This window comes from Mirounga leonina, unplaced genomic scaffold (assembly GCF_011800145.1).
Source record: "Mirounga leonina isolate KUSES-001 unplaced genomic scaffold, KU_Mleo_1.0 Mir_101222, whole genome shotgun sequence".
Lineage (NCBI taxonomy): Eukaryota > Metazoa > Chordata > Mammalia > Carnivora > Phocidae > Mirounga > Mirounga leonina.
Window position 1 is genome coordinate 543,971 of NW_023270085.1, and position 25,007 is coordinate 568,977.

Below are 25,007 nucleotides of genomic sequence, written 5' to 3' on the forward strand. Positions count from 1 at the left end.
ACATACTTCTAGGATCAAACCGCTGCCCAGGAAATTGAGAACCTAGGCAGTTGGCCAGTCCTCCCGCCAGATACAGTGCCTCTGTGGCAGGTTCTCCACAAGTCAACTGCTTGGGAGCAATTTATTTACATCCCCACTTCTTAGATCTCTGGGGCAGTGCACTTCTGACATGCATGCACAACATAAGAGCTATGATTCAACTAAAATTGAAACAAATACAATACCCTGAGGGAGAACCATGCATCCAGAAGGAAATTTTGTTTCCAGAAATGCTTTCCAGAGGAATCCTCAACTTACATTTTCAGCATTCTACCATCAGAACTGTTCTCTTTGGAGAAAATGTATGGGCTATGAAAGAATGCAGACCTTCTTTGGTTGAACTAATGGTATGATTAGTATTTTTTAAATAAACTACCAGATTTGTTCCAATCTGCCATGCTGTGTAAAAATCCTATATACTCTCTTTCAAGGACATTGGCTTTGAAGGCTAGAAGACAGAATCTAGTAAGTAACTCCTGTGTTAACATAAATGGCCATATCCTGAAAGAATTCCTGCACCCACACAAGCTCTCAAATAGATCAAGATCACATAATTAATATTACAAAATTGCTGACTACGTGTTTATCTTGGCTAGAAAACCCTGCCTCTTTGTTTACACTTCTCTGAAGGTATCTCTAGTTAGCTAGAAGAGTTTTGTAAAATTTTCAAAACAAGTTCCATGTTACTTTCCTCCACTGCAAATATAGACATGTATCCTTTTTTTATGGGGAGGGCTGGGGAGAGTGGAGAAAGAGGATGTAACAAAATCAAATAAACAATGGCATTTTGCAAGTCCTGAAATGTTGACTTCCTGTGGTACTAAATGTTGGTTCATTTGTACCTAATAAAGTAGCTTGGACTAGACTGAACTGTTTCATATATGTATGCTTTTTCTCTCACCATTCTAACCATTTGCTGTTAGAGAGCAGCAGTGGTGCCTAACTTTTCTTTTGTAAAATAGTATAACCACTTCAGAATATAGTTTGGCAGATTCTTAAAAAAGTTAAATAATCCTGGAGAAAAAAAGAGTAGTAGGTAAAAGCTAATGAAATTTGAATAAAATATAGACTTCAGTTAATGATAATATATCAATTTTGGCTCATTAATTGTAATAGTAACTTAAGATATTAGTAACAGGGAAAACTGGGTATGACGTATGTAGGAACTCTCTATACTATCTGCTATGGACTCAATGTTTGTAGCTCCCCCCAAAACAAACATTCATATATTGAAATTTTAACTTTTAATGTGATGGTATTAAGAGGTGGGACTTTTTGGGAGGTGATTAGGTCATGAGAGAGGAGCCCTAATGAATGGGATTAGTGCCCTTACAAAAGAAACTCCGGAGAGTTTTCTTGCCTTTTCCATCATGCAAGGACATGTGAAGGTATAGAGAGAAGATGACCATCTGTGAATGAGGAAGTAGGCTCTCATCAGACATTAAATCTGCTGGTGCCTTATCTTGAACTTTCCAGTCTCCAGAACCATAAGAAATAAATATTTGTTGTTTAAGTCACCTAGTCTATGGAATTTTTGTGTTAGCAGCCCAAGCAGACTAAGACCTTATCTTCACAATTTTTCTGTAAATTTAAAGTTATTCTAAAAATTGCTTTTAAAACAGAGCTAAAAAATGAACTAATAAACTTAAATGTACACTTACTATATAATTCAACCATTCCATGTCTTGGTATTTACTCAAGAAAAAAAAGGAAATATATGGGCATGCAAAGATGCATAAGTGAATGTTCATAGCAGCTTTATCTGGAATAGCCCATAAACTGCAAACAACCCAAATATCCTTCAAGAAGTGACCAGACTGTTTATATCCATATAATGGAATACTACTCAGCAATAAAAAGAATGAACTGTTGCTACATTTAACAAGATGGATGAATCTCAAAATAATTGTGTTAACTGAAATAATCCAGATTTAAAAAATGTACTGCATTATTATATTTATATACAATTCTAGAAAATGCAAACCGATTTATAGTGACAGATCAATGTTGTGGAAGTAGGGCGGGAGGGATTACAAAAGAGAAACTTGTGGGCGATTTATATATTCATTATTTTGATTATGGTGATAGTTTCATAGGTGGATACACATATCAGCCCTTACAAATTGTATGGTTTAAATTGTGTGTTGTTTACTGTATGTCAGTTATACCTCCATTAAATCTGTTTATTTAGAACAATCCAGTCATACACGAGAGAGATAATTATCTTAGGTTCATATAACTACTACCCTTGATCATTAAACATAGTTCTGAGCTTTTTGGTAGTGGAAATTTTGCTACCGTGTACCATTGTACCTACCACTTGTCCTTTGGTGATCAGTTTCGTTTTTTGAAAAATAAAGAGTAATCCTTAAAGTCTTTTATAGGAAAGTACATTGAGAATAATTCTAAACATGTATCTTCTAAAATAACTTAAAGGAAATTCAGTTGCATTAATTTCATAAAAGTTAACTTGAAATTTGCTAATAAAGTGTTAGTAATTAGGAAACTTAAACTTAAAATGGGAATTAAGAGCTAAGAATTATTTATAAATACCATTATTTTTCTGAACATCTGTTGTGAGCCAGGCAATTGATTGGAAGTTTTTTTGAACAGCTTTATTGAGATATAATTTATATACAATATAATTCATCCATTTAAAATGTACAATTCACTGTTTTTTAGTATATTCTCAGATATGTGCAACCATTGCCACAGTCAATTTTGTGACATTTTCATCACCTCAAAATGAAGCTTCAGACTGCTTAATGGGTACAGGGTTTTGGGGTGATGAAAATTTTCTGGAACTAGATAGTGGTTGTGGTTGCACAACATTGTGAATGAACTAAGTGTCACTAAATTGTACACTTTAAAACAGTGCATTTTATGTTATATTGTTTCCACCTCACCCCTAAAAAATCACCCATATACTTTAAGTCTTTACCCCTATCCCTCTATCCCCCCAGCCCTAAGCAACCACTAATCTACTTTCTGTCTTTATAGATTTGCCTATTCTAGACATTTCATATAAATGAAAGCATATAGTATGTAGGTTTTTTTCCCGCCCACTGGCTTCTTTCACGGAGTATGTTTTCGAGGTTCATCCATGTTGTAGTGCATATCAGTACATTATTCATTCTTTTTTACGCCTGAATAAGATTTCATTATATGAATATACCACATTTTATTTATCCATTCATCAGTTGATAGACATTTAGGTTATTTCTACATTTTGTCTATTATGAATAATGCTGCAATGAACAAGTACAAGTTTTTGTGTGGGTGTATGTTTTGATTTTTCTTGGTTATATACCTAGGAGGGGAATTGCTGATAACTATACACTTAATGATTTGAGGAACTGCCAGACTGTTATCCAAAGTGGCTGCACCATTTTACACTCCCACCAGCAGTGTATGAGGATTCCAATTTCTCCACATCCAAGCCTACACTTGTTATAATCTTTCTGATTATAGCCAGCCTAGTGAGTATAAAGTGCTATCACAGGGTTTTAATTTGCATTTCCCCAATGACAAATGACTAACTCAGATACCTTTCATGTACTTTTTCCTAGAAATAAGCTCACATAGTCAATATTATGCATAGGCTCTCAGAGGGTTCATGGATCCTCAAAATTATGATCCTCTGGAGTGGAGTTACTGGGTGGACACATGAGGAAAAACTGTCATGGTAGTTATAATAAATTATATTTAATCATAGAAAATCATATAAAGTGTACTTGTTTCTTTTGCACTGCTATATATTTAATAAAAAGTAAAAGAATGCATTTTAACATTAGCTGCACTCAAATATTGGATTGGCTTCCACTAAAAGATTCTTAATGGGGGTGGAAGGAGAAGGGTCCCAACTCCTATTGGAATGAAAAATGTACACTATATATCACCACCTCTGAAATCAAAGGGCAATCCCATAGTCTGGCTGAGGTAGGAAAAATTACTTATTCTTTATTTGTACAAATGACATTGTATTAAATAGGATTAGAAAACCAATAGAATAGATGTCTATGTACCATGAATGTATCTGTGACAGGAGAGTGAAAAGATGTATAGGGTGGTGCTAACTTGAAACTCACTTTCAGGATGAGCAGCGGGTACTGGGAAAAATAAACACTATTCAACAAGAGTCAACAGTTATTTTGGCAAGTAGTAGCTTACTACTGTCACTGTGGCTTTACACCTATGACATATGAACGTTGTCTGTTCCTAGGGAGTAAATAAGCATTTGCCCAGTGGTCTCAGGAGTCACCTACAAAGTTTGGATATTTGCTATGGCTGGATCGAGTAACAGTGGCCTAAGCTTTGGAAACTCAAAGGAATTTGCTTAAGCAGCTTTGAGGGGGTCATTACACTCCATGGTATATTTTTAGAACCTGAGAAAACCTCCTTATTAGGAGCTTACACATTTACATTTCTTAGGGAAGTCAGCCTCACTCTCTCCACCAGATCAGCTTTTAGAAAATGGAATGATTTGGAGTTGCAATTAAAATCCCAGGCAGAAGCTCTTCTAGGATGTTCCATTGCTTAACTGCAAAGAGAGCAAAGAAAAATAACCAATTCAAGTTCTGTACCTTATTTCACCTTCTCTAATGTGCCCTGCCAGTTCTTCAATAAACTTCTCCCCTTTCATCCAGTAGATCATTGGCCCGGACTCTCCACTGAATCCAAAGAATGCTTTGCAGGGGATGTTCAGAGGCTTACCTGAGGATGACAGAGAAAAATAATTGAACAAATGGCCCCTGGTTATCACTGGGAGACAGAAAAGGACTGTTTAACATCCAAAGGAAAGCTCAGAGGTGACCCATTTTCAAGTCTTCTTCCAATCATCTTATCACTGCACATAAGAAAAAGAATTAGTCACAAGAGCTTCTGGGAAGTTTAAAAATTAAGATGTTATCAAAAATGAAAAAGTAAAGAAAATTAATCAGCTTTTAGAACTGCTTATTTTTTACTGCCTCCCTTCTAGGAACTAACAGGAAGAAATCAAATGGAAACAATTCTCCTTTATTTTTCTTTTTTGAGAGTATTAATTACTGATTACTTGGACTTCCCTTTGAAGTTAACATTAATCAAAAGTATAAGTTAATTTTTATTGGTGAGAAAATAATAATAGACTATCCATTATTATTAAGATTGCATAGGGGAAATTTGTTTATTCTGATGATTATCATTCTAAGAAAAATTGGATAATGCAAATCAAAGGAAGAATTTTTAATTAAAAAATATTTATAGGGTGCCTGGGTGGCTCAGTCGGTTGAGCATCTGCCTTCAGTTCAGGTCATGATCCCAGGGTCCTGAGTCCCATGTCAGGCTCCTTGCTCAGCAGGGAGCCTGCTTCTATCTTCTGCCTGCTGCTCCCCCTGCTTGTGCTCTGTCTCTCTCTCTCTGACAAATAGTCTTTAAAAAAATATTTATAAAAATTACATGCAAGGAAAACAGTCTAAACATGCCTTTTATATTCTTGGAGTTATTTATAGTATTTAAACAATTCTAGGCAATACTGCAGCATTTTTTATTATTCATCTTTGTGATTATAGCTAAAAACTTTAATTATAAATTTATCATCAAATATATAAGCAATTATTTTTTGCTGACATTGATTTTATTTTCTTCTTGTAAAGTAGATTAATAAGGGAAGAATAGTGTAAAGAGCACAGTCTAGACAATTCTGACAAAAGAATCCCCCACTCATAAATCATAATGTAGCCTATAATTTTCTCTATAACATGCATTTTTTTGCCCTCATTGAAGCACCAGATAAAGAAATTTCAAAAATATTTTTCCTTGTAGAGTACATGGTGAATTTGTTCTCATAATCACATAATGTCTACAGTTCTCAAAATCACTACAGCTCACTACAGCTCTCGTAATCACTTGTATATTGATCTTTCTATAGTGCAAATTTATATCTCAGGAAAATTACATGGACCTTTGGGATCATTCAATTATGTCAAAGCCTTTTGTATCAATAGTCTGTCATAGATATCTAACACAGACCTGAAACAAGGTTATTCATTGTTGCTTTGAACATATGCTCTGTGATATAAGTTTATGTAAAAATGAAAGATAGTCTGGTAGAGTGGAATGCGCACAGGAGATTTGGATCCTGGTTTTGGATCTATCATGAAAAAGCAGATTATCTGGCCCTGGGCAGATAACCTAACTTTTTATAAACTAACTTTTATACATGTAATAAGGATGGTAATATTTGGGAAGCTCAGATAAGACAGTGTTTACAAAAGTACTTGGTGAATTCAAAAGTTCTATCAAAAACAAAAAACAAAAAACAGAAAAAACCCCCACAAAAAACAACAACAAAACAAAACAACAAGAAAAAAACAAAACTCACAAAAATCCCATCCAAATTTAGCATGGTGGTGTTTTCCTTCTGAGGCTTGGTCCTCAAGAAGCCTAAATTTGAAGCATAATCTGATGTGGATAATAGGATAGATAAATGTTAATTTTGGCTCTGCCGATTTCATGTCCTTTTTAAATTTATGAGCTCCTATGTGGTAATAGCCTTCTCTATCAATGCTCTATAAATATTTCCTGGATTCTAAAGTAGGTGTGATTTATCCAAGCAGGCGCTGTGTTCTCTAAACCTGAACGCAGGGTCTTTTCTATGCCTTACTTCTCTTCATTCCCATGAAATTGAAGGTATTAAGGGACATCAAACCAGATGGCAGAAAAATCCCAGAGACTGTGATAAACATTATTATAAATAATCCCAGTTCCTAAAACTACATTTATACACATAAATTCTGGTTGTTATTCTTTTGGGCTATGTTGAGGAATATACCAAATAAAATACCTTCTAGTAATTCCTAGCATGTGGGTGCTAAGGTCTGGTTTGATTTTAATGAAGAAAGACAATTATAGTAATGTGCAAAAAGGGACTTCCTTGAGGTGGTCTATCAAAAATGACAGATTCTGCCCTTTCCTTTTGGCACTATACAATGGGTACTAAACATAGCAGCAATTAATTCTGGAAATGTTTTCACTCTCCCATCAGACATGTTCTTGTTAAATAAATGCAAGAGACAGATATTTCAGAGGTCTAGTTTTTTATGCAAATGCTGGATAAATATCCTGAATATTCTTTTTTCAATGGCTAAAACAGGAAAACTAACCATCATATGCAATACTCTGAAGAGAGTACTCTGAAGAGAGAGTATGCAATACTCTGATTAGCTTTTGTGTCAGATAGTGAGACTCAATGTGTGCAAGGGTGTGGGCACCTCCTCTTCCAAAAGGTATGTGAGGGATCTCTGCATTGATTAAGCAAATAACCTGAAATGAAATCAATCCAGGCTTTTCTAAATTATGGCTCATGTGCATGTGCAAACTCCAATCTACCATTTGCATCTGTTTACTACTGTATTGTCTTGCCTCTGGACATATTCAAAGTCATTCCCATGGTACTATACCCTACTAGTAGAGATGACCAGCTCACATTTGTATCTAAAGGGCATAGTACAGTAGATTGAAGACTATCAAAATAAAAAGAACTTCATGAGTTTCTCAGTGTTTTATGCCATTCACAAGAGAATGGTTTTGTTTTTTAAATGATTTTATTCATTTATTTGACAGAGAGAGAGAGAGAGAGAGAAAGAGCACAGGCAGGGGGAGCAGCAGGCAGAGGGAGAGGGAGAAGCAGACTTCTTGCTGAGCAAGGAGCCCAACTTGCGGCTTGATCCCAGGGCCCTGGGATCAATGACCTGAGCCGAAGGCAGATGCTTAACTGACTGAGCTACCCAGGTGCCCCTAGAGAATGGTTTTATTTTTATTTATTTTTTAATTTTTTATTGTTATGTTAATCACCATACATTACATCATTAGTTTTTGATGTAGTGTTCCATGATTCATTGTTTGTGCATAACACCCAGTGCTCCATGCAGAACATGCCCTCTTTAATACCTATCACCAGGCTAACCCATCCTCCCACCTTTCTCCCCTCTAGAACCCTCAGTTTGTTTGAGTCCATTGTCTCTCATGGTTCATCTCCCCCTCCGATTTCCCCCCCTTCATTCTTCCCCTCCTGCTATCTTCTTTTTTTTTTTTCTTAACATATATTGCATTATTTGTTTCAGAGGTACAGATCTGTGATTCAACAGTCTTGCACAATTCACAGTAGAGAATGGTTTTAGATAATCCTTTTAGGATTACTCTGTATTACTAACAATTTCTTTATCACTTTCTTAAGTCTAGACAAGCAACAAAACATGTTCATACAAAGAAATGTACATGAATGTTCCTAGCAGCTTTATTTGGAATAGCCAAAAACTGGAAATAGCCCAAATGTTCACCAACAGGTGAAGGGATAAACTCTGGTATATTCATACCACAAAATACTAATCAAGTGTGAAAAGGAATAAGTACTGATACACACCACTCATCCATTGATGGACACAGGTTGTTTCCATATCTTGACTATTTTAAACAATGCTTTAATGAACATGAGAGTGCAGATATCTTTTCGAGGTAGTTTTTTTTTTTTTTTTTTAATACCCAGAGGTGAAATAGCTGGATTATTATATAGTAGTTCTATTTTTCATTTTTTGAGGAATCTCCATACTATTTTCCATAGTGGCTGCACCAATTTACATTCCCACCAACAGTGCACAAGTTCCCCTTTTTCCACATCCTTGCCAACATTTATTTCTTGTCTTTTTGTACAGATGTAAGGTGATATCTCATTGTGGTTTTGATTTGCATTTCCCTGATGATTAGTGATGTTGTGCATCATTTTATGTGTTGTTTGGCCATCTGGTTATCTTCTTTGGAAAAAAAGTGTCTATTCAGGTCCTCTGCACACTTTTTGAGCAGATGATGATGATAAAGATAATGATGATTCGTCACTGTTATATAAGTTCTTTATATATTTTGGATATTAACCTCTTATTGAATATATCATTTACAAATATCTTCTCCCATTCAGGTTGCCATTTTGTTTTGTTGACTTTCTCTGCTTTTTATTTTGATGAAATTTATATTTCCTTTTGTTTCCTTTGCCTTAGGAGACATATCTAGAAAAAACATTGCTATTGCCAATGTGAAACAAGTTACTGCCTGTATTATTTTCTATAATTTTTATGGTTTCAAGCCTCACATTTAGGTCCTTAATCCATTTTGAGTTTATTTTTATGTATGGTGTTAAAAGGTGGTCTGATTTCATTCTTTTGCATGCAGCTGACCAGCTTTCCTAGCACCATTTCTTGAAGAAACTGTCTTTTTCTCATTGTATATTTTTACCTCCTTTGTCATAGATTTATTGACCATATAATTATGGGTCTATTTCTGGGCTCTCTATTCTGTTCTTTTGATCTATTTTTGTGCCAATACCACACTGTTTTTTACTACTGCAGCTTTGTAGTATATCTTGAAATCTGGAATTGCGATACCTCCAAGTTGGTTTTTCTTTTTAAAGATTGCTTTGTCTATTCAGGGCCTTTTGTGGTTCCATACAAATTTTAGTATTATTTGTTCTAGTTTTGTGAAAATGCTGTTGGTATTTTGAGAATGATTGTATTGAATCTGTAGATTGCTTTGGGAATATGAACATTCTAACAATATTAATTCTTCTAATCCATGAGCATGGAATATCTCCATTTCTTTGTGTCATCTTCAATTTCTTTCATCAGTGTTTTATAGGTTTTAGAGTACAAGTTTTTTGCTTCTTTGGTTAAGTTTATTCCTAGATATTTTATTCTTTTGGTTGCAGTTGTAAATAGTGTTGTTTTCTTAATTTCTCTTTCTGCTACTTCGTTGTTAGTGTATAGAAATCCTACCAATTTATGGGTATTAATTTTGTATCATGCAACTTTATTGAATTCATATATTATTTCTTATAATTTTTTGGTGGTGTCTTTGGTGAGTTTTCTATGTGTAACATCCTATTGTCTGCAAATAGTGGCAGTTTACTTCTTTACAAATATATATGCCTGTTATTTTTTTAGCTAGTCTGATTTCTGTGGCTAGGACTTTCAGTACTATGTTGAATAAAAGTGGTGAGAAGGGACATTCTTGTCTTGTTCCTTATCTGAGAGGAAAAGATTTTAGTTTTTCACTATTGAGTATGATGGTAGCTGTGGGTTTTTCAAACATGGCCTTTATTATGTTGAGGTATATTACTTCTATCTCCACTTTCTTGAGAGTTTTTATTATGAATGGGTGTACTTTGTCAAGTGCTCATTCTGCATCTACTGAGATGATCATATGACTTTTATCCTTCACTTTGTTGATGTGGTATCATATTGATTTGCAAATATTGGACCATACTGGCATCCCCAGAATAAATCCCACTCGATCCTGTTGAATGATCCTTTAAATTGTTGTATGTGGTTTGCTAATATTTTGTTGGGGATTCTTGCATGCATGTTTATCAGGAATATTGACCTGTAGTTTTCTGTGGGTTTTGTGGTGTCTTTGTCTGGTTTTGATATCAAGGTAATGCTGGCCTTGTAGAATGCATTTGGAAGCTTACCTTACTCTTCTTTTTTTTGGAATAGTTTGAAGAGAATAGGTATTAAATCTTCTTTATATATTTAGTAGAATTCACCGGTGAATCTATCTAGTCCTGGACTGTCATGTTTTGGTAGTTTTTTTTTTTTTTATTACTGATTCAATTTTATTACTTGCAATCTGTCTGCTCAGATTTTCTATTTCTGCTTGGCTCAGTTTTGGAAGATTGCATGTTTCTAGGAATTTATCCATTTCTTCTAGGTTGTTCAATTTTTTTGGCCTATAATTTTTCATAGTGTCCTCTTATAATCCTTTGTATTTCTGTGGTGTCAGTGGTTATTTGTCTTATCTCATTTCTGATTTTATTTACTTAGGGCCTTTCTCTTGATTTCTTAATGAGTCTGGCTAAGGGTTTATCAATTTTGTTTACTTTTTCAAAGAACCAGTTTTTATCCACGTCATTGCAAACGGCAAGATTTCATTCCTCTAGATGGCTGCATAATATTCCATTGTATATATACACCACATCTTCTTTATCCACGTGGATGGAACTGGAGGGTATTATGCTGACCAAAATAAGTCAAGCAGAGAAAGACATGTATCATATGACCTCAATGATATGAGGAATTCTTAATCTCAGGAAACAAACTGAGGGTTGCTGGAGTGGTAGGGCATTGGGAGGGATGGGGTGGCTGGGTGATAGACATTGGGGAGGGTATGTGCTATGGTGAGCTCTGTGAATTGTGTAAGACTGTTGAATCCCAGACCTGTACCTCTGAAATAAATAATACATTATATGTTTAAAAAAAAAAAAGAAGAAGATAGTAGGAAGAAAAAAATGAAGGGGGGGAAATTGGAGGGGGAGACAAACCATGAGAGACTATGGACTCTGAGAAACAAACTGAGGGTTCTGGGGAGGGGGATGGGTTAGCCTGGTGATGGGTATTAAAGAGGGCACGTACTGAATGGAGCACTGGGTGTTATACGCAAACAATGGATCATGGAACACTACATCAAAAACTAATGATGTTATATATGGTGATTAACATAACAATAAAAAAAGAGAACAAGCTTTTAGTTTCACTGATTTTTTTTTCTTTTTTTTTTTTTTTTTAGTCTCATTTATTTCTGCTCTGATCTTTATTATTTCCTTCCTTCTATTCACCTTGGGCTTTGTTCTTCTTTTTCTAGTTCCTTTAGGTGTGAAGTTAGATTGTTTATTTGAGCTTTTGCTTGTTTCTTGAGATGATAGGCCTGTTATTGCTATATATTTCCCTCTTAAAACTGCTTTTGCTCTGTCCCAAAGATTTTGGACACTTGTGTCTCCAGCATTTTTTTTTTAATTTCTTCTCTTCATTGCTTCATTGACACATTGGTTATTTAGTATCATGCTGTGCATTCTCCATGTGTTTGTGTTTTTTCCAGTTTTTTTTTTTCTTGGATTTATTTCTAGCTTCATACTGTTATTATAAAAGATGCATGGTATGATTTCAATCTTTTTAAATTTTTTGAGATTTGTTTTGTGGCCTAATATGCAATCTATTATGGAGAATTTTCCATGTGCAATTGAAAAGAAAGGGTATTCTGGTTTTGGATGGAATGATCTATATATATGTTATATCCATCAGATCCAATGTGTCATCAAATGACACTGTTTCCTTTTTGATTTTCTGCCTGGATGATCATTCCATTGATATAAGTGGGTGTTAAAGTCCCCTACTATTATTGTATAACCATCAATTTCTCTCAGTATATCAGTCAATAGGTGCTTTATGCGTTTAGGTGTTCCAGTATTGTGTGTGTAGTTATTTACAATTGTTATACCCTCTTGTTGGATTGATCCCTCTATCATTATGTAATGCCTTTCTTTGCCTCTTGGCACAGATTTTGTTTTAAAGTCCTTTTTGTCTGATGTAATTACTGCTACACCAATCTTTTTTGTTTGTCTCCATTTGCTTGGTAAATGCCTTTCCATACCTTCACTTTCAGTCTGTATATGTCTTTAGATCTGAGGTGAGTCTCATTTAGACAGCATATAGATGGCACTTTTTTTTTTAATCCATTCTGTCATCCTTTGTCTTTTGATTGGATCATTTTAGCCTTTTACTTTTTTTAGGATTTTTATTTATTTATTTGACACAGAGAGAGAGAGAGAGTGCGCAGAAGCAGGGGGAGTGGCAGGCAGAGGGAGAGGGAGAAGCAGGTTCACCAAGCAGGGAACCCAATGCGGGGCTCAATCCCAGGACCCTGGGATCATGACCTGAGCCAAAGGCAGACGCTCAAGCAACTGAGCCACCCAGGTGCCCCTAAGCCTTTTACATTTAAAGTAATTATTGATAATTATGTACTTATTGTCATTTTGCTGTTGATTTTCTAATTGTTTTTGAAGTTCTCTGTTCCTTTCTTATTCTTTTGCTCTCTTTCTTTTTTTTTTTTTTTTGAGAGAGAGAGAGAATGAGAGACAGAGAGCATGAGAGGGAGGAGGGTCAGAGGGAGAAGCAGACTCCCCGCTGAGCAAGGAGCCCGATGCGGGACTCGATCCCGGGACTCCAGGATCATGACCCGAGCCGAAGGCAGTCGCTTAACCAACTGAGCCACCCAGGCGCCCCTTTTGCTCTCTTTCTTTGTGACTGATGAGTTTCTATAGTTTTATGCTTGGCTCACCTTGTGTTTTTTTTTTTTTAATTTTATGTACCTATCATAGGCTTAGGTTTTGTGGTAACCATGTGGTTCATACATAACATAAATAGTCTATATTAATTTGATGGTCATTTAAGTTCAATCACATTCTTAAAAAAGAAAAAAAATATAAATTTCTATTTTTACACCCTCCTCCATGTTTTGTGTAGATGTTTTCATATTTTACAACTTTTTATTCATAACTTTCTTATGTCTAATTACATCCACTTTTTTCACTTAAAAGAATACCTTTAACATTTCCTTTTTAAAAAGCTTTTATTTAAAATCCAGTTAGTTAACATACAGTGTAATATTAGTTTCTGGTGTACAATTTAGTGATTCAACACTTACATACAACACCCTGTGTTCATCACAAGTGCCCCCCTTAATTCTCATCAACTATTTAACCCAATATACCATCCACCTCCCCTCCAGTAACCATCAGTTTGTTTTCTATAGTCAAGAGTCTATTTCTTGTTTTGTCTCTCTTTTCCCCTTTGATCATTTGTTTTGTTTCTTAGATTTCACATATGAGTGAAATCATATGGTACTTGTCTTTTTCAGTCTGACTTATTTCACTTAGCATATTATACTCTTGGTCCATCCATGCTGTCACAAAAGGCACAATCTCATTCCTTTTTTATGGTTGCATATTCCTCTGTGTGTGTGTGTATGTGTGTGTGTGTGTGTGTGACATTTTCCTTATCCATTCATCTGTCAGTGGATCATTGGGTTTCTTCGTATCTTGGCTATTGTAAATAATGCTACACTAAACATAGGGGTGAATATAGCTTTCCACATTAGTGTTTTCATTTTTGGGGGGTAAATACCCATTAGTGGAATTACTGAATAACATGGTATTTCTATTTTTAATTCTTGGGGGACCCTCCATACTGTTTTCCATAGTGGTCGCACCAGTTTGCATTCCCACCAACAGTGCAAGAGGGTTCTTTTTTCCTCCACATCCTCAGAAACACTTGTTATTTCTTGTCTTTTTCATTTTTGCCATTTTGACAGGTGTAAGGTGATATCTCATTATGGTTTTGTAAATCAACGATTACAAACATGTTTAAATAATTAAAGGAAAGCACATCTACATAATTAAAGTTAAATAAGAAGAATATCTTACCAAATATAATATATCAATAAGGAGACATTACTGGGTGCCTGGGTGGCTCAGTCATTAAGCGTCTGTCTTTGGCTCAGGTCATGATCCCAGGGTGCTGGGATCAAGCCCCACATCGGGCTCCCTGCTGGGCGGGAAGCCTGCTTCTCCCTCTCCCACTCCCCCTGCTTGTGTTCCTGCTCTTGCTATCTCTCTGTCAAATAAATAAAATCTTAAAAAAAAAAATAAGGAGACATTATTTAAAAAAACAGAAATTCTGGGGTTTCAAGTATAGTAATTGAAATGAAAAATTCCCCCATTGGATCTCAATAGTAGATTTGAACTAACAAAAGAAAGAATCAGTGAATCTGAAGGTAGGTCAATTGAGATTATCCAGAGCAAGAAGTAGCAAGAAAAAAAATTAAGAAGACTGAACAGAGAGTCAGAGGCCTATGGAACAAAAATCAAGCATATCAACATACACATAATGGGAGCTTCCAAAAAAGAGGAGCTAGAGGAAGGGGCAGGAGGAGTATATGTAGAAATAATCACCAAAACTTCACAAAATAGTTGAAAAGCATTAATCTACACATTCAAAAAATTCAATAGGTCCAAGTAGGGTAAAGTCAAAGAGAGATATGCCTAGGCACAACATAATTACACTTTTAAAGCCCAACACAAAAATAAGACTTTGAAAGCAACAAGAGAAAAACAACTCATTACATTTAAGAGAACCTTATTTCTCATCAACAACCATGGAGACCCAAAGCCCGTAAGATGATGTTTTTCAGGTGTTGAAAGAAAAAGACTGTCAATGAGGAATTCTATATCTAAAAAATCTATCCTTCAAAATTGAAGAAAAATTAAGACTTTTACATATAAACAAAACCTAGAGATTCTGTTTTTCTCACAAGCAATATTAAACTGAACTTTCAGGCTGAAATAAGAGAACACTAAACAAAAACTCTAATTTACATGAAGAGATAAAAAGCACCAGCAAAGGTAACCAGATAGGTAAATATAAAGACAGTGAATATGGATTTTTGTTTGTTCCTCTTTTCTTATCTGATTCAAGATATATAAAAATAATTATAAAGCTGCATCGATGGGCTTATAATATGTACACACATAATTTGTATAACAATAATAAGCTTTAAGAAAGAAGGAGGAAATAAGATAATAGTTACAAAGCTTTTTGTTTACTATTGAAATTAAGTTGGTGTTACTCTATAGTTTAAGATAGAATGTCAGTTGTAATCTCTAGGGCAACAATTAAGAAAATAACTCAAGGGACACCTGGGTGGCTCAGTTGCTTAAGAGTCTGCCTTCAGCTCAGGTCATGATCCTAGGGTCCTGGGATTGAGTCCCACATCGGGCTCCTTGCTCAGCGGGGAGCCTGCTTCTCCCTGTGCCTGCCTCTCTCACTCTCATTCTCTCTGACAAATAAATAAATAAGATCTTAAAAAAAAATAACTCAAGAATTTAGTAAAATTGACAATAAGGCAATTACATTGTATAATAAAAATATCTGTTTAAACTTCAAAATGGGCAATATTAAATGAATAAAAGAACAAAAGAAGTAAAATTAATGGAAAAAAAATAGCCAAATGGTAAACATAGATCCTATCTTCTCTTTAATTACATTTAATGTAAATGGACTAAATCTTCCAATCAAAAATCATATATCTGTACAATGGATTTAAAAACCGTTGTCCAATCATATGCTGCCTACAAGGGACACACTTTTGATTCAAAGTAGATTGAAAGTAAAAAGATGGAAAAAATATATACTATAGAAAGAATAACCTTTTCTTGGCTATCCTAATATCAGGCAAAATAGAGTTTAAGGCAAAAGAGAGTTACTGACCAAAGAGAGACAGTTGAGAATGATGAAAGGAACAATTCACAGGAAGGATATAATGATTAAAAATATGAATGCACCTAACAACAGACTGCCTAAATACATGAAACAAAAACTGACACAATTGAAGGGAGAAATACATAATTCATCAATAGTTGGAGACTTCAACAACCCACTTTTACAAATGAATAGAACAACTAGGCAGAAGATCGGCCAGAAATTAGGAGATTGAAACAATACCATAAATGAGTTATATCTAACAGACGCTTACAGAATACTCAAGAGCAGAATACACATTCTTCTTAATAGGACATGGAATATTCTGCAGGGTAGACCTTATATGGGCCATGAAATAAGCCTCAATAACCTTAAAAGGTTTTAATTTATACAAACTATGTTCTCTGAACAATATAATGCCAATACAGATGTTAAGAAAATGAGGTTGAAAGGAGTGTGAATATTCACATCCCTTTGTAGGGAAGGAGTGCAAAATGAGGTCAAGTTGTATGATAAAGGCAAATTGCAGAAGAATCTATGATGAAAAACTCATTTTGAGGCAAGATGAAAACACAGTGAAAGTGATAGAAACCTGACATCATTTGTTTACACATAGTCATCCTCTATACTTGTCTCTACTAAGTTTGGTGGAACTTTTTGGGCACTCAAAAAGGCTGCATACATATAGTGGGTCTCAAGTTGACTATGGTGGAAATGCATGGTGATATGTGCCTTTATCTGACTCACTTATTTTGCTTAGCATTATACTCTCTAGCTCCATCACATTATTGCAAATGTCAAAATTTCATTCCTTTATATGGCTGAGTAATATTTCATTGTATATATATATATATACACCAACTCTTCTTTATTCATTCATCAGTCAATGGACATTTGGGCATTTTTTGTCAGTCAATGGGCATTTGGGCAGTTTCCATAATTTGGCTATTATAGATAATGCTGCTATAAATATCAGGGTGCATGTATCCTTTTGAATTAGTATTTTTGTATTCTTTGAGTAAATACCAAGTACTGCAATTGCTGGAACATAAGGTAGTTCTATTTTTAACTTTTTGAGGAAACTCCATACTGTTTTTGAGAGTGGCTGCATTAGTTTGTATTCCCACTAACAATGCTAGATGGTTCCCCTTTCTCCATATCCTTGCCAACACCTGTTGTTTCTTGTGTTGTTGATTCTAGCCATTCTGATTGGTGTGGGGTGGTACCTCATGGTAGTTTTGATTTGTAGCTCCCTGATGATGAGTCATATTGAACATCTTTTCATGTGTCTGTTGGCCATCTGGATGTCTTCTTGGGAAAAATATATCTTCATATCTTTGCCCATTTTTAGATTCAATTATTTGTTTTTTGGGTGTTGACTTCTATAAATTCTTTATATACTTTAGATACTAACCCTTTACCAGATATGTCATTTGCAAATATCTTCTCTCATTCCATAGGTTGCCTTTTAGTTTTGTTGATTGTTTTCTTCACTGTGCAGAGGCTTTCTATTTTGATGAAGTCCTAATAGTTTATTTTTCCTTTTATTTTTCTTGCCTCAGGAGACATATCTAGTAAGAAGTTGTTACAGCCAATGTCAAAGAGGTTACTGCCTGTGTTCTCCTCTAGGATTTTAATGGTTTCCTGTCTCACATTTAGGTCTTTACTCCATTTTGAATTTATTTTTGTGTATGGTGTAAGAAAGTGGTCCCGTTTCAATCTTTTGCATATAGCTGTCCAGTTTTCACAACACTAATTGTTGAAGATACTTTTTCCCATTGGATATTCTTTCTTGCTTTTTCAAAGATAAACTGACCATATAGTTTTGGGTTCATTTCTGAGTTTTGTATCCTGTGCTGTAGATCTATGTGTCTATTCTTGTGCCAGTACCATACTATTTTGATCCCTACAGCTTTGTAATATAACGTGAAGTCCAGACTTGTGATGATTCTAGCTTTGCTTTGCTTTTCCAAGGTTTTTTGTTATTTGAGGTCTTCTGTGGTTCCACACAAATTTTAGGATTGTTTGTTCTAGCACTGTGAAAAATGCTGGTGGTATTTTGATAGGATTGCATTAAATGTGCAGATTGCTTCGGGTAATATGGACATTTCAACAATATTTGTTCTTCCGATTCATGAGCATAGAATGCGTTTCCATTTCTTTGTGTCCTCTTCAATTTCTTTCATCAGTGTTTTATAGTTTTCAGAGTACTGATCTTTTATCTCTGGTTAGGTCTATCCCTATGTATCTTATGTTTTTTTCGTGCAATTGTAAATGGGATTAATTCCTTGATTTCTCTTCTTGCTGTTTCATTATTGGTGTATAGAAATGCAACAGATTTCTGAACATTGCTTTTGTATCCTGTGACTTTACTGAATTCATGTATCAGCTATAGCAATTTTTTGTGGAGTCTTTCAGGTTTTCTATATAGAGTATCATGCCATCTGCAAAGAGTGAATGTTTTACTTCTTCTTGCTGATTTGGATGACTTTTTTTCTTTATCTTTTTTTTTTTTTTTTGGTCTGACTGATGTGGCTAGGACTTCTAGTACTATGTTAAATAACAGTGGTGAGAGTGGATACCCCTGTTTTGCTCCTGACCAAAGAGGAAAAGCTCTCAGTTTTTCCTGGTTGAGGACAATATTAGCTGTGTGTTTTTCATATATGACCTTTGTTATATTGAGGTATGTTCCCTCTAACTCTATTTTGTTGAAAGTTTTTATCATGAATGGATGTTGTACTTTGTCAAATGCCTCTTCTGCATCTATTGAAAGGATCATTTGGTCCTTATACTTTCTTTCATTAATCTGATGTATCACATTGTTTGATTTGCAATATTGAACCACCCTTGCAGCCCAGGAATAAATCATACTTGATTGTGGTGACTGATTCTTTTAATGAAGTGCTGAATTCAGTTTGTTAGTATTCTAGTGAGAAATTTTACGTCCATGTTCATCAGAGATATTGGCTTGTAGTTCACTTTTTTAGTGGAGTCTTCATTTGGTCTTGGTATCAGGCAAATGTTAGCCTCATAGAGTGAATTTGTAAGTTTTCCTTCCTTTTCTGTTTTTTGAACAGCTTTAGAAGCATAGGTATTAACTTCTTTACATGTTTGGTAGAATTTCCCTGTGAAGTCATCTGGTCCTTGACTTTTGTTTCCTGGGAGATTTTTGATTACTGATTCAATTTCTTTGCTGCTGTATGCTCAAGTTTTCTATTTCTTGCTGTTTCAGTTTTGGTAGTTTATATGTTTCTAGGAATGTATCCATTTCTTCCAGGTTTTCTGATTTTTTGGCATATGGTTTTTCATAATATTCTCATAATTTTTTGTATTTCTGTGGTGTGGGTTGTTGTTTCTCTTCTCTCATTTATGCTTTTATTTACTTGGGTTCTTTCTCTTTTCTTTTTGATAAGCCTGGCTAGGGCTTTATCAATTTTATTTTATTTTTTCAATGAACCAACTCATGGTTTCATTGGTCTATTATAGTTTTTAGTTTCTATATCATTTATTTCTACTCTAATCTTTATTATTTCTTCCCTCCTGCTGGCTTTAGACTTCACTTGTTATTCTTTTTCTAACTCTTCTAGGTGTAATATTAGTTTGTTTATTTGAGATTTTTCTTGCTTCCTAAGGCTGACCTGTATTGCTATATACTTCCCTCTTAGGACAGCTATTGCTGCATACCAAAGTTTTTGGACCATTTTGTTTTCATTTTTATGTGTTTCCATGTATTTTTTTAAATTTATTTTGGAATTTCCTGATTGACCCATTCATTCTTTAGTAGCATGTTGTTTAACCTCCATGTATCTGAGGTCTTTCCAAATTTTTTCTTGTGGTTGACTTCAAGTTTCATAGCATTGTGGTCAGAAAATATGCATGGTATGATCTCAATCTTTTTGTACTTTTTGAGGCCTGATTTGTGACCTAGTATGTGATCTATTCTGGAGAATGTTCCATGTGCACTTGAAAAGAATGTGTACTTTGTTTTAGGATGGAATGTTGTGAATATATCTGTTTAAGTCCATCTGGTCCAGTGTGTCATTCACTGCCATCGTTTCCTTGCTTATATTCTGCTTAGATGATCTGTCCATTGATGTAAGTGGGGGTGTTAAAGTCACCTACTATTATTGTATTATTATCAATGAGTTCTGTTATGTCTGTTATTAATTGTTTTAATATTTGGGTGCTTCTAGGTTGGGTGCAAAATACAATTGTTAGATCTTCCTCTTGGATTTACCCCTTTATTATTATATAGTGCCCTTCTTCATGTCTTGTTATAGTCTCTGGTTGAAAGTCTAGTTCATCCAATATAAGTATTGCTACTCCACCTTTTTTTGACATCCATTTGCAAGATAAATGTTTCTCCATACCTTCACTTTCAATCCTTCAATCTGCAAATGTCTTTACGTCTAAAATAAATCTCTTGTAGGCAGCATATAGATGGGTCTTTTTTTTTTTTTTAATCCATTCTGACACCCTATGTCTTTTGACTGGAGCATTTAATCGATTTATATTCAGAGTAATTATTGATAGATATGTATTTAGTACCATTTTATTACTTGTTTTGTTGTTGCTTTTGGAGATTTTCTCTGTTCCTTTATTATCTTTGTCACTTTTGGTCTTACTTTTCCATTAAAAGAGTCCCCTTTAATATTTCTTGTGGGGATGGTTTAGTGTTCACAACTTCTTTTGGTTTTTGTTTGTCTGGGAAACATTTATCTCTCCTAATCTGAATTATAGCCTTGCTAGATTGGGTATTCTTGGCTACAGATTTTTCTCATTCAGCAATTTGAATATATCATGCCACTTTCTTGTTTGCCACGTTTCTGTTGATAAATCTCCAGCTAGCCTTATGGTTCTTCCCTTGTAAGTTAAGGATTTCTTTTGTCTTGTTGCTTTTAAGAATTTTTCTTAACCACTATATTTCATAAATTTAATTTCAATATGTCTTGGCATTGGCCTGCTTTTGTTGATTTTGATGTGAGCTGTCTCTGCCTCCTGGATCTGGATGTCTGTTTCCTTCCACAGATTAGGGAAATTTTCAGCTATTATTTCCTCAAATAAATTTTCTGTCCCCTTTTCTCACTCTTCTTCTTCTGGGACTCCTATAATATGAATCTGATTATGTTTGATGGAGTCACTGAGTTCCCTAAGTCTATTCTCGTGTCCCATAATTCTTTCTCTCTTTTGTTCGGATTCATTATTTTCCATTATTTTGTTGTCTGTATCACTTATTCATTCCTCTGCTTCTTCCAGACTTATATTCATTGCATCAAGCCTGTTAACAATTTCAGTTATTTCATTTTTTATTTCTGACTCTTTTTAAACTCTTTTATCCATGAGGAAGGATCTCCCTGAAGTCTCCCATTCCTTTCTCAAGCTTAGCTAGTATCCTTGTGCTTGTTGCTTTAAATTCTCCATTAGGCATATTACTTATATCTTTTTTGCTTAGATCTCTGGCCATAACCTTGTCTTATTCTTTCATTTGGGATGAACTCCTCCATCTTGGCATATTGTCTGTCTTGGCCTTCTCTGTGTTAGAAAAGTTTGTTATGTTTCCTGCTCCTGACAGTAATTGCTTTATGAAGAAGAGTTCATGTAGTGTCCAAGGCCTGGCCCTTCAGGGAGTGTCTCTGGTGTATATGGTGTGTGCTCTGTTACTGTGTTTTGGCTGCTCTATCCTTCAGGCCAATCATCTGCAGAGACTATCCTTGCTCAGAGCGAGCAGTGTTTGGTCCTTGGCCAGAATATGGCAAGTTTTAACTAGATGTGCTCTGGTCTGCTTTTTAAATGAGACTTGATATTACTTTCACTAGAACTAAAGCCCTGCAGAACTTTCTGGTCAGCAGATGTGCTGTGGGCAGGGGTTTCTGCTGGTCTTCTGGGGAAGGGTACTGATGTGTTGGGATGGAGGTAAGCTTGACCAAGGAGGGCAGTCCTGCCAAAGCACAAGGGTATGCAACTTGGTGTAAGCAGGTTAGGCACCCAGTGTGGGCACAGTGTTACTTCCAACAAGTGGCTCTATGTTTATGCTGAGGCTTGGGGGAGGGAAATGGTGCCAGCCAGCTCCTTTGTCCCTGGAGAGGCATCTTCATGAATTCTGCCTCTCAGGGAAGCACTCTGAGAAGAGTGAATAATCTCCCCTCTGTGTGTCTGAGGTGTTTTTTTTCAGATTGCTGTTCCCATACCATCTGCCTCCAGGTTATCTGCTTTCTCTGCAGGACAGTGCAGTGTTTTCTGGGCTTTTTCCTACCCAAGCTTGCTGACTTGTAAAACTCTAGGCTTTAGGGATGTGGTGTGGTCAGGGGCCTGCACTGGTCTTCTGGGGGAGAAGTCTGCCACACTGGGACTGCCAGAGCACAGGGGTGTGGAACTTGGTGTAAGGAAGTTAGGCAGCCAGAGTTGAGGTTGAGCAGCTTTCCTCAGATGGCTCTATGTTTATGCTGAGGGGTGGGGGAGGAAAACTGCGCCAGCCAGCTCCTTTGTCCCTGGAGAGGTGTCTCCATGAACACTGCCTCTCAGGCACACTGTCCAAGAAGAGCAAATAATCTCCTTGCTGTATGCCCTAGGGGTTCTTTCTTTCTTTCTTTCTTTCTTTTTTTTTTAATACAGAAAAACCCCTTTCTTTTTTTTTTAAATGTTTTTTTTTTTTAAATTTATTCATGAAAGTCAGAGAGAGAGAGAGAGAGACAGAGGCAGAGGGAGAAGCAGGCTCCCTGCCCAGCAGGGAGCCCGATGCGGGACTTGATCCCAGAACCCTGGGATCACGACCTGAGCCGAAGGCAGACGCTTAACCATCTGAGCCACCCAGGCGCCCCCTAGGGGTTCTTTAAATTGCTGTTTCCATGCCATCTGCCCCCAGACTGTTTCCCTGCCTTCTCTCCAGGAACAGTCTAGTGTCCTCTAGGTTCTATCCCAGCCAAGCCCACCAACCTTTAAACTTCAATCTTTAAGCCCCATGTATTGCAAGAACTCAAAAAATTCAGCCTCTCTCATTTTCCAAGCTAATGGCTTTGGGGAAATGTTCTCCTGATGTGCTCCCCTTTGTGTTCCTCTCTCTCTTGCCTTTCTCCAGTTATGGTTCCCTCCCCTCCACAGCACCAGCAATCCTTTTCTCCCCCAGGCCATATCTCTATACTTCCTACCTTCTTTAATGTTGCTTTTCTCTCCCTTTAGTTGTGGAGTTTGTTCTGTCTGCCTTCAGGTTGATTTATTGGATATTTTGAATGTTTTGATAGTTAGTTAGTTGTATTTGTGGGATGAGATGAATCTAGGGTCCTCCTACTCCTCTGCCATCTTATCTCCCTTATCACATTTAACATTTCTTATAAGCCTGGCTTAGTGGTAGTAAACTTCTTTTTCTTTTGTTTGGGAAACTATTGCTCCTTCAAACCTGAATGATAAACTTACCAGGTAGAGTATTCTTGGTTGTATGTTTTGTTTTTGTTTTTGTTTTTCCCCTTTGAGCACTGAATATATCATGCCATTTTCTTCTGGCCTGTAAAATTTCTGCTGAAAATTCAGTTGATAACTTTATAGGTTTTCCCTTGTAGGTAAGTTTTTATTTCTCTCTTGCTACTTTTAAGATTTTCTCTTTCTCTTTAACCTTTGACATTTTAATTACTATGTGTCTTGGTGTGGACCTCTGTGGGCTCATCTTCTTTGGAACTCCCTGTGCTTCTTGAACTTGTATGTCTATTTCCCTCCCAAGTTAGGGAAGTTTTCAGCTATTATTTCTTCAAATACATATTCTACCTCTCTCTCTCTTCTTCTTTTGGGGCCCCTATAATACAATGTTTGTTCACCTGATGTTGTCTAAGAAATCCTTTAAACTACCCTCATTTTAAAAATTCAATTCTTTTTGCTGTTCAGCTTGAGTGCTCTATTACCCTGTCTTCCAGAACACTGATATATTCTTCTGCATCCACTAATCTACTGTTGATTCCCTCTATCTGGTGTGTTTTTTTATTTCAGTTATTGTATTCTTCAACTCTGGTTGGTTCTTTTTTATATTTTCTATCTCTTTATTGGAGGCTTCACTGAGTTCTTCCACTCTTATCTCCAGCCCAGTGAATATCATTACAATAATTACCTCAAATACTTTATTAGGCATATTGCCTAGCTACATTTCATTTAGGTTTTGGGGGAGAAGTTTTATCTTGTTCTTTCTTTTGGAGCATATTCCTCTGCTTCCCTTGATTTTCTGTGTTTGTTTCTGTGGTTTAGGCAAAATATCTACTTCTCCTAAACTGGAAAGGATGGTCTTGCATACAGTTGTCTCTTATATAGATTGTGTGTACTTGGTGACTTATGCTTCCTGGATGGCTCTGTGGCTGGCATGGGATAGGGGTCCTGAAGCTTTTCATGTAACAGCTGCCCTGTAAGAACAGGCAAAGTTGAAGTGGATACAGGCTGGTTGTCTGGGGTTCTATGCACTGAGGGCACCCTATCAGGACAGCTGAAGCTGAAATGGGTGCAAAGTGGAATGTCCCAGATTCTCTCTTAAGGGGGTACCTTGGCAGGGTGGCAGGAGCTGACATAGTGTGCAGGTTGACATCCTGGCAGGATAGTTGAACCTAAAGTGGTTGCAAGCTAGGGGTACCCTGAGCTCTACCCACAGATGACACATTGGCAGGATAACTGAAGCTGAAGTGGATGTAAACTGGGGTGTTCCTGGACTCTCTATATAGAAGGTGCCCTGAAGAGGTGGCTAGAGCCAAGGTGGAGTATAGGTTGGGAGGCGCTGTGGTGCTCTATGCAGGGGGCATCCTGGCAGGATGGCTAAAGCTAGAATGGGCATGGTCTGGTGTGGTCTCTGAGCTCTCCACACAATATTTGCCTTGGCGGAATGGC

General features: G+C 36.1%; 1 protein-coding gene across 1 annotated transcript in view; it reads right to left on the reverse strand.

The window, feature by feature from the left end:
- The window catches only part of IL1RAPL2 (interleukin 1 receptor accessory protein like 2), a 1,205,338-nt gene that overhangs the window by 47,805 nt on the left and 1,132,526 nt on the right, over positions 1-25,007 (reverse strand). Inside the window, exon 7 of the mRNA XM_035007492.1 lies at positions 4,623-4,752. Within this exon, the coding sequence (XP_034863383.1) occupies positions 4,623-4,752 (130 nt within the window). The remainder of the gene's footprint in view (positions 1-4,622; positions 4,753-25,007) is intronic.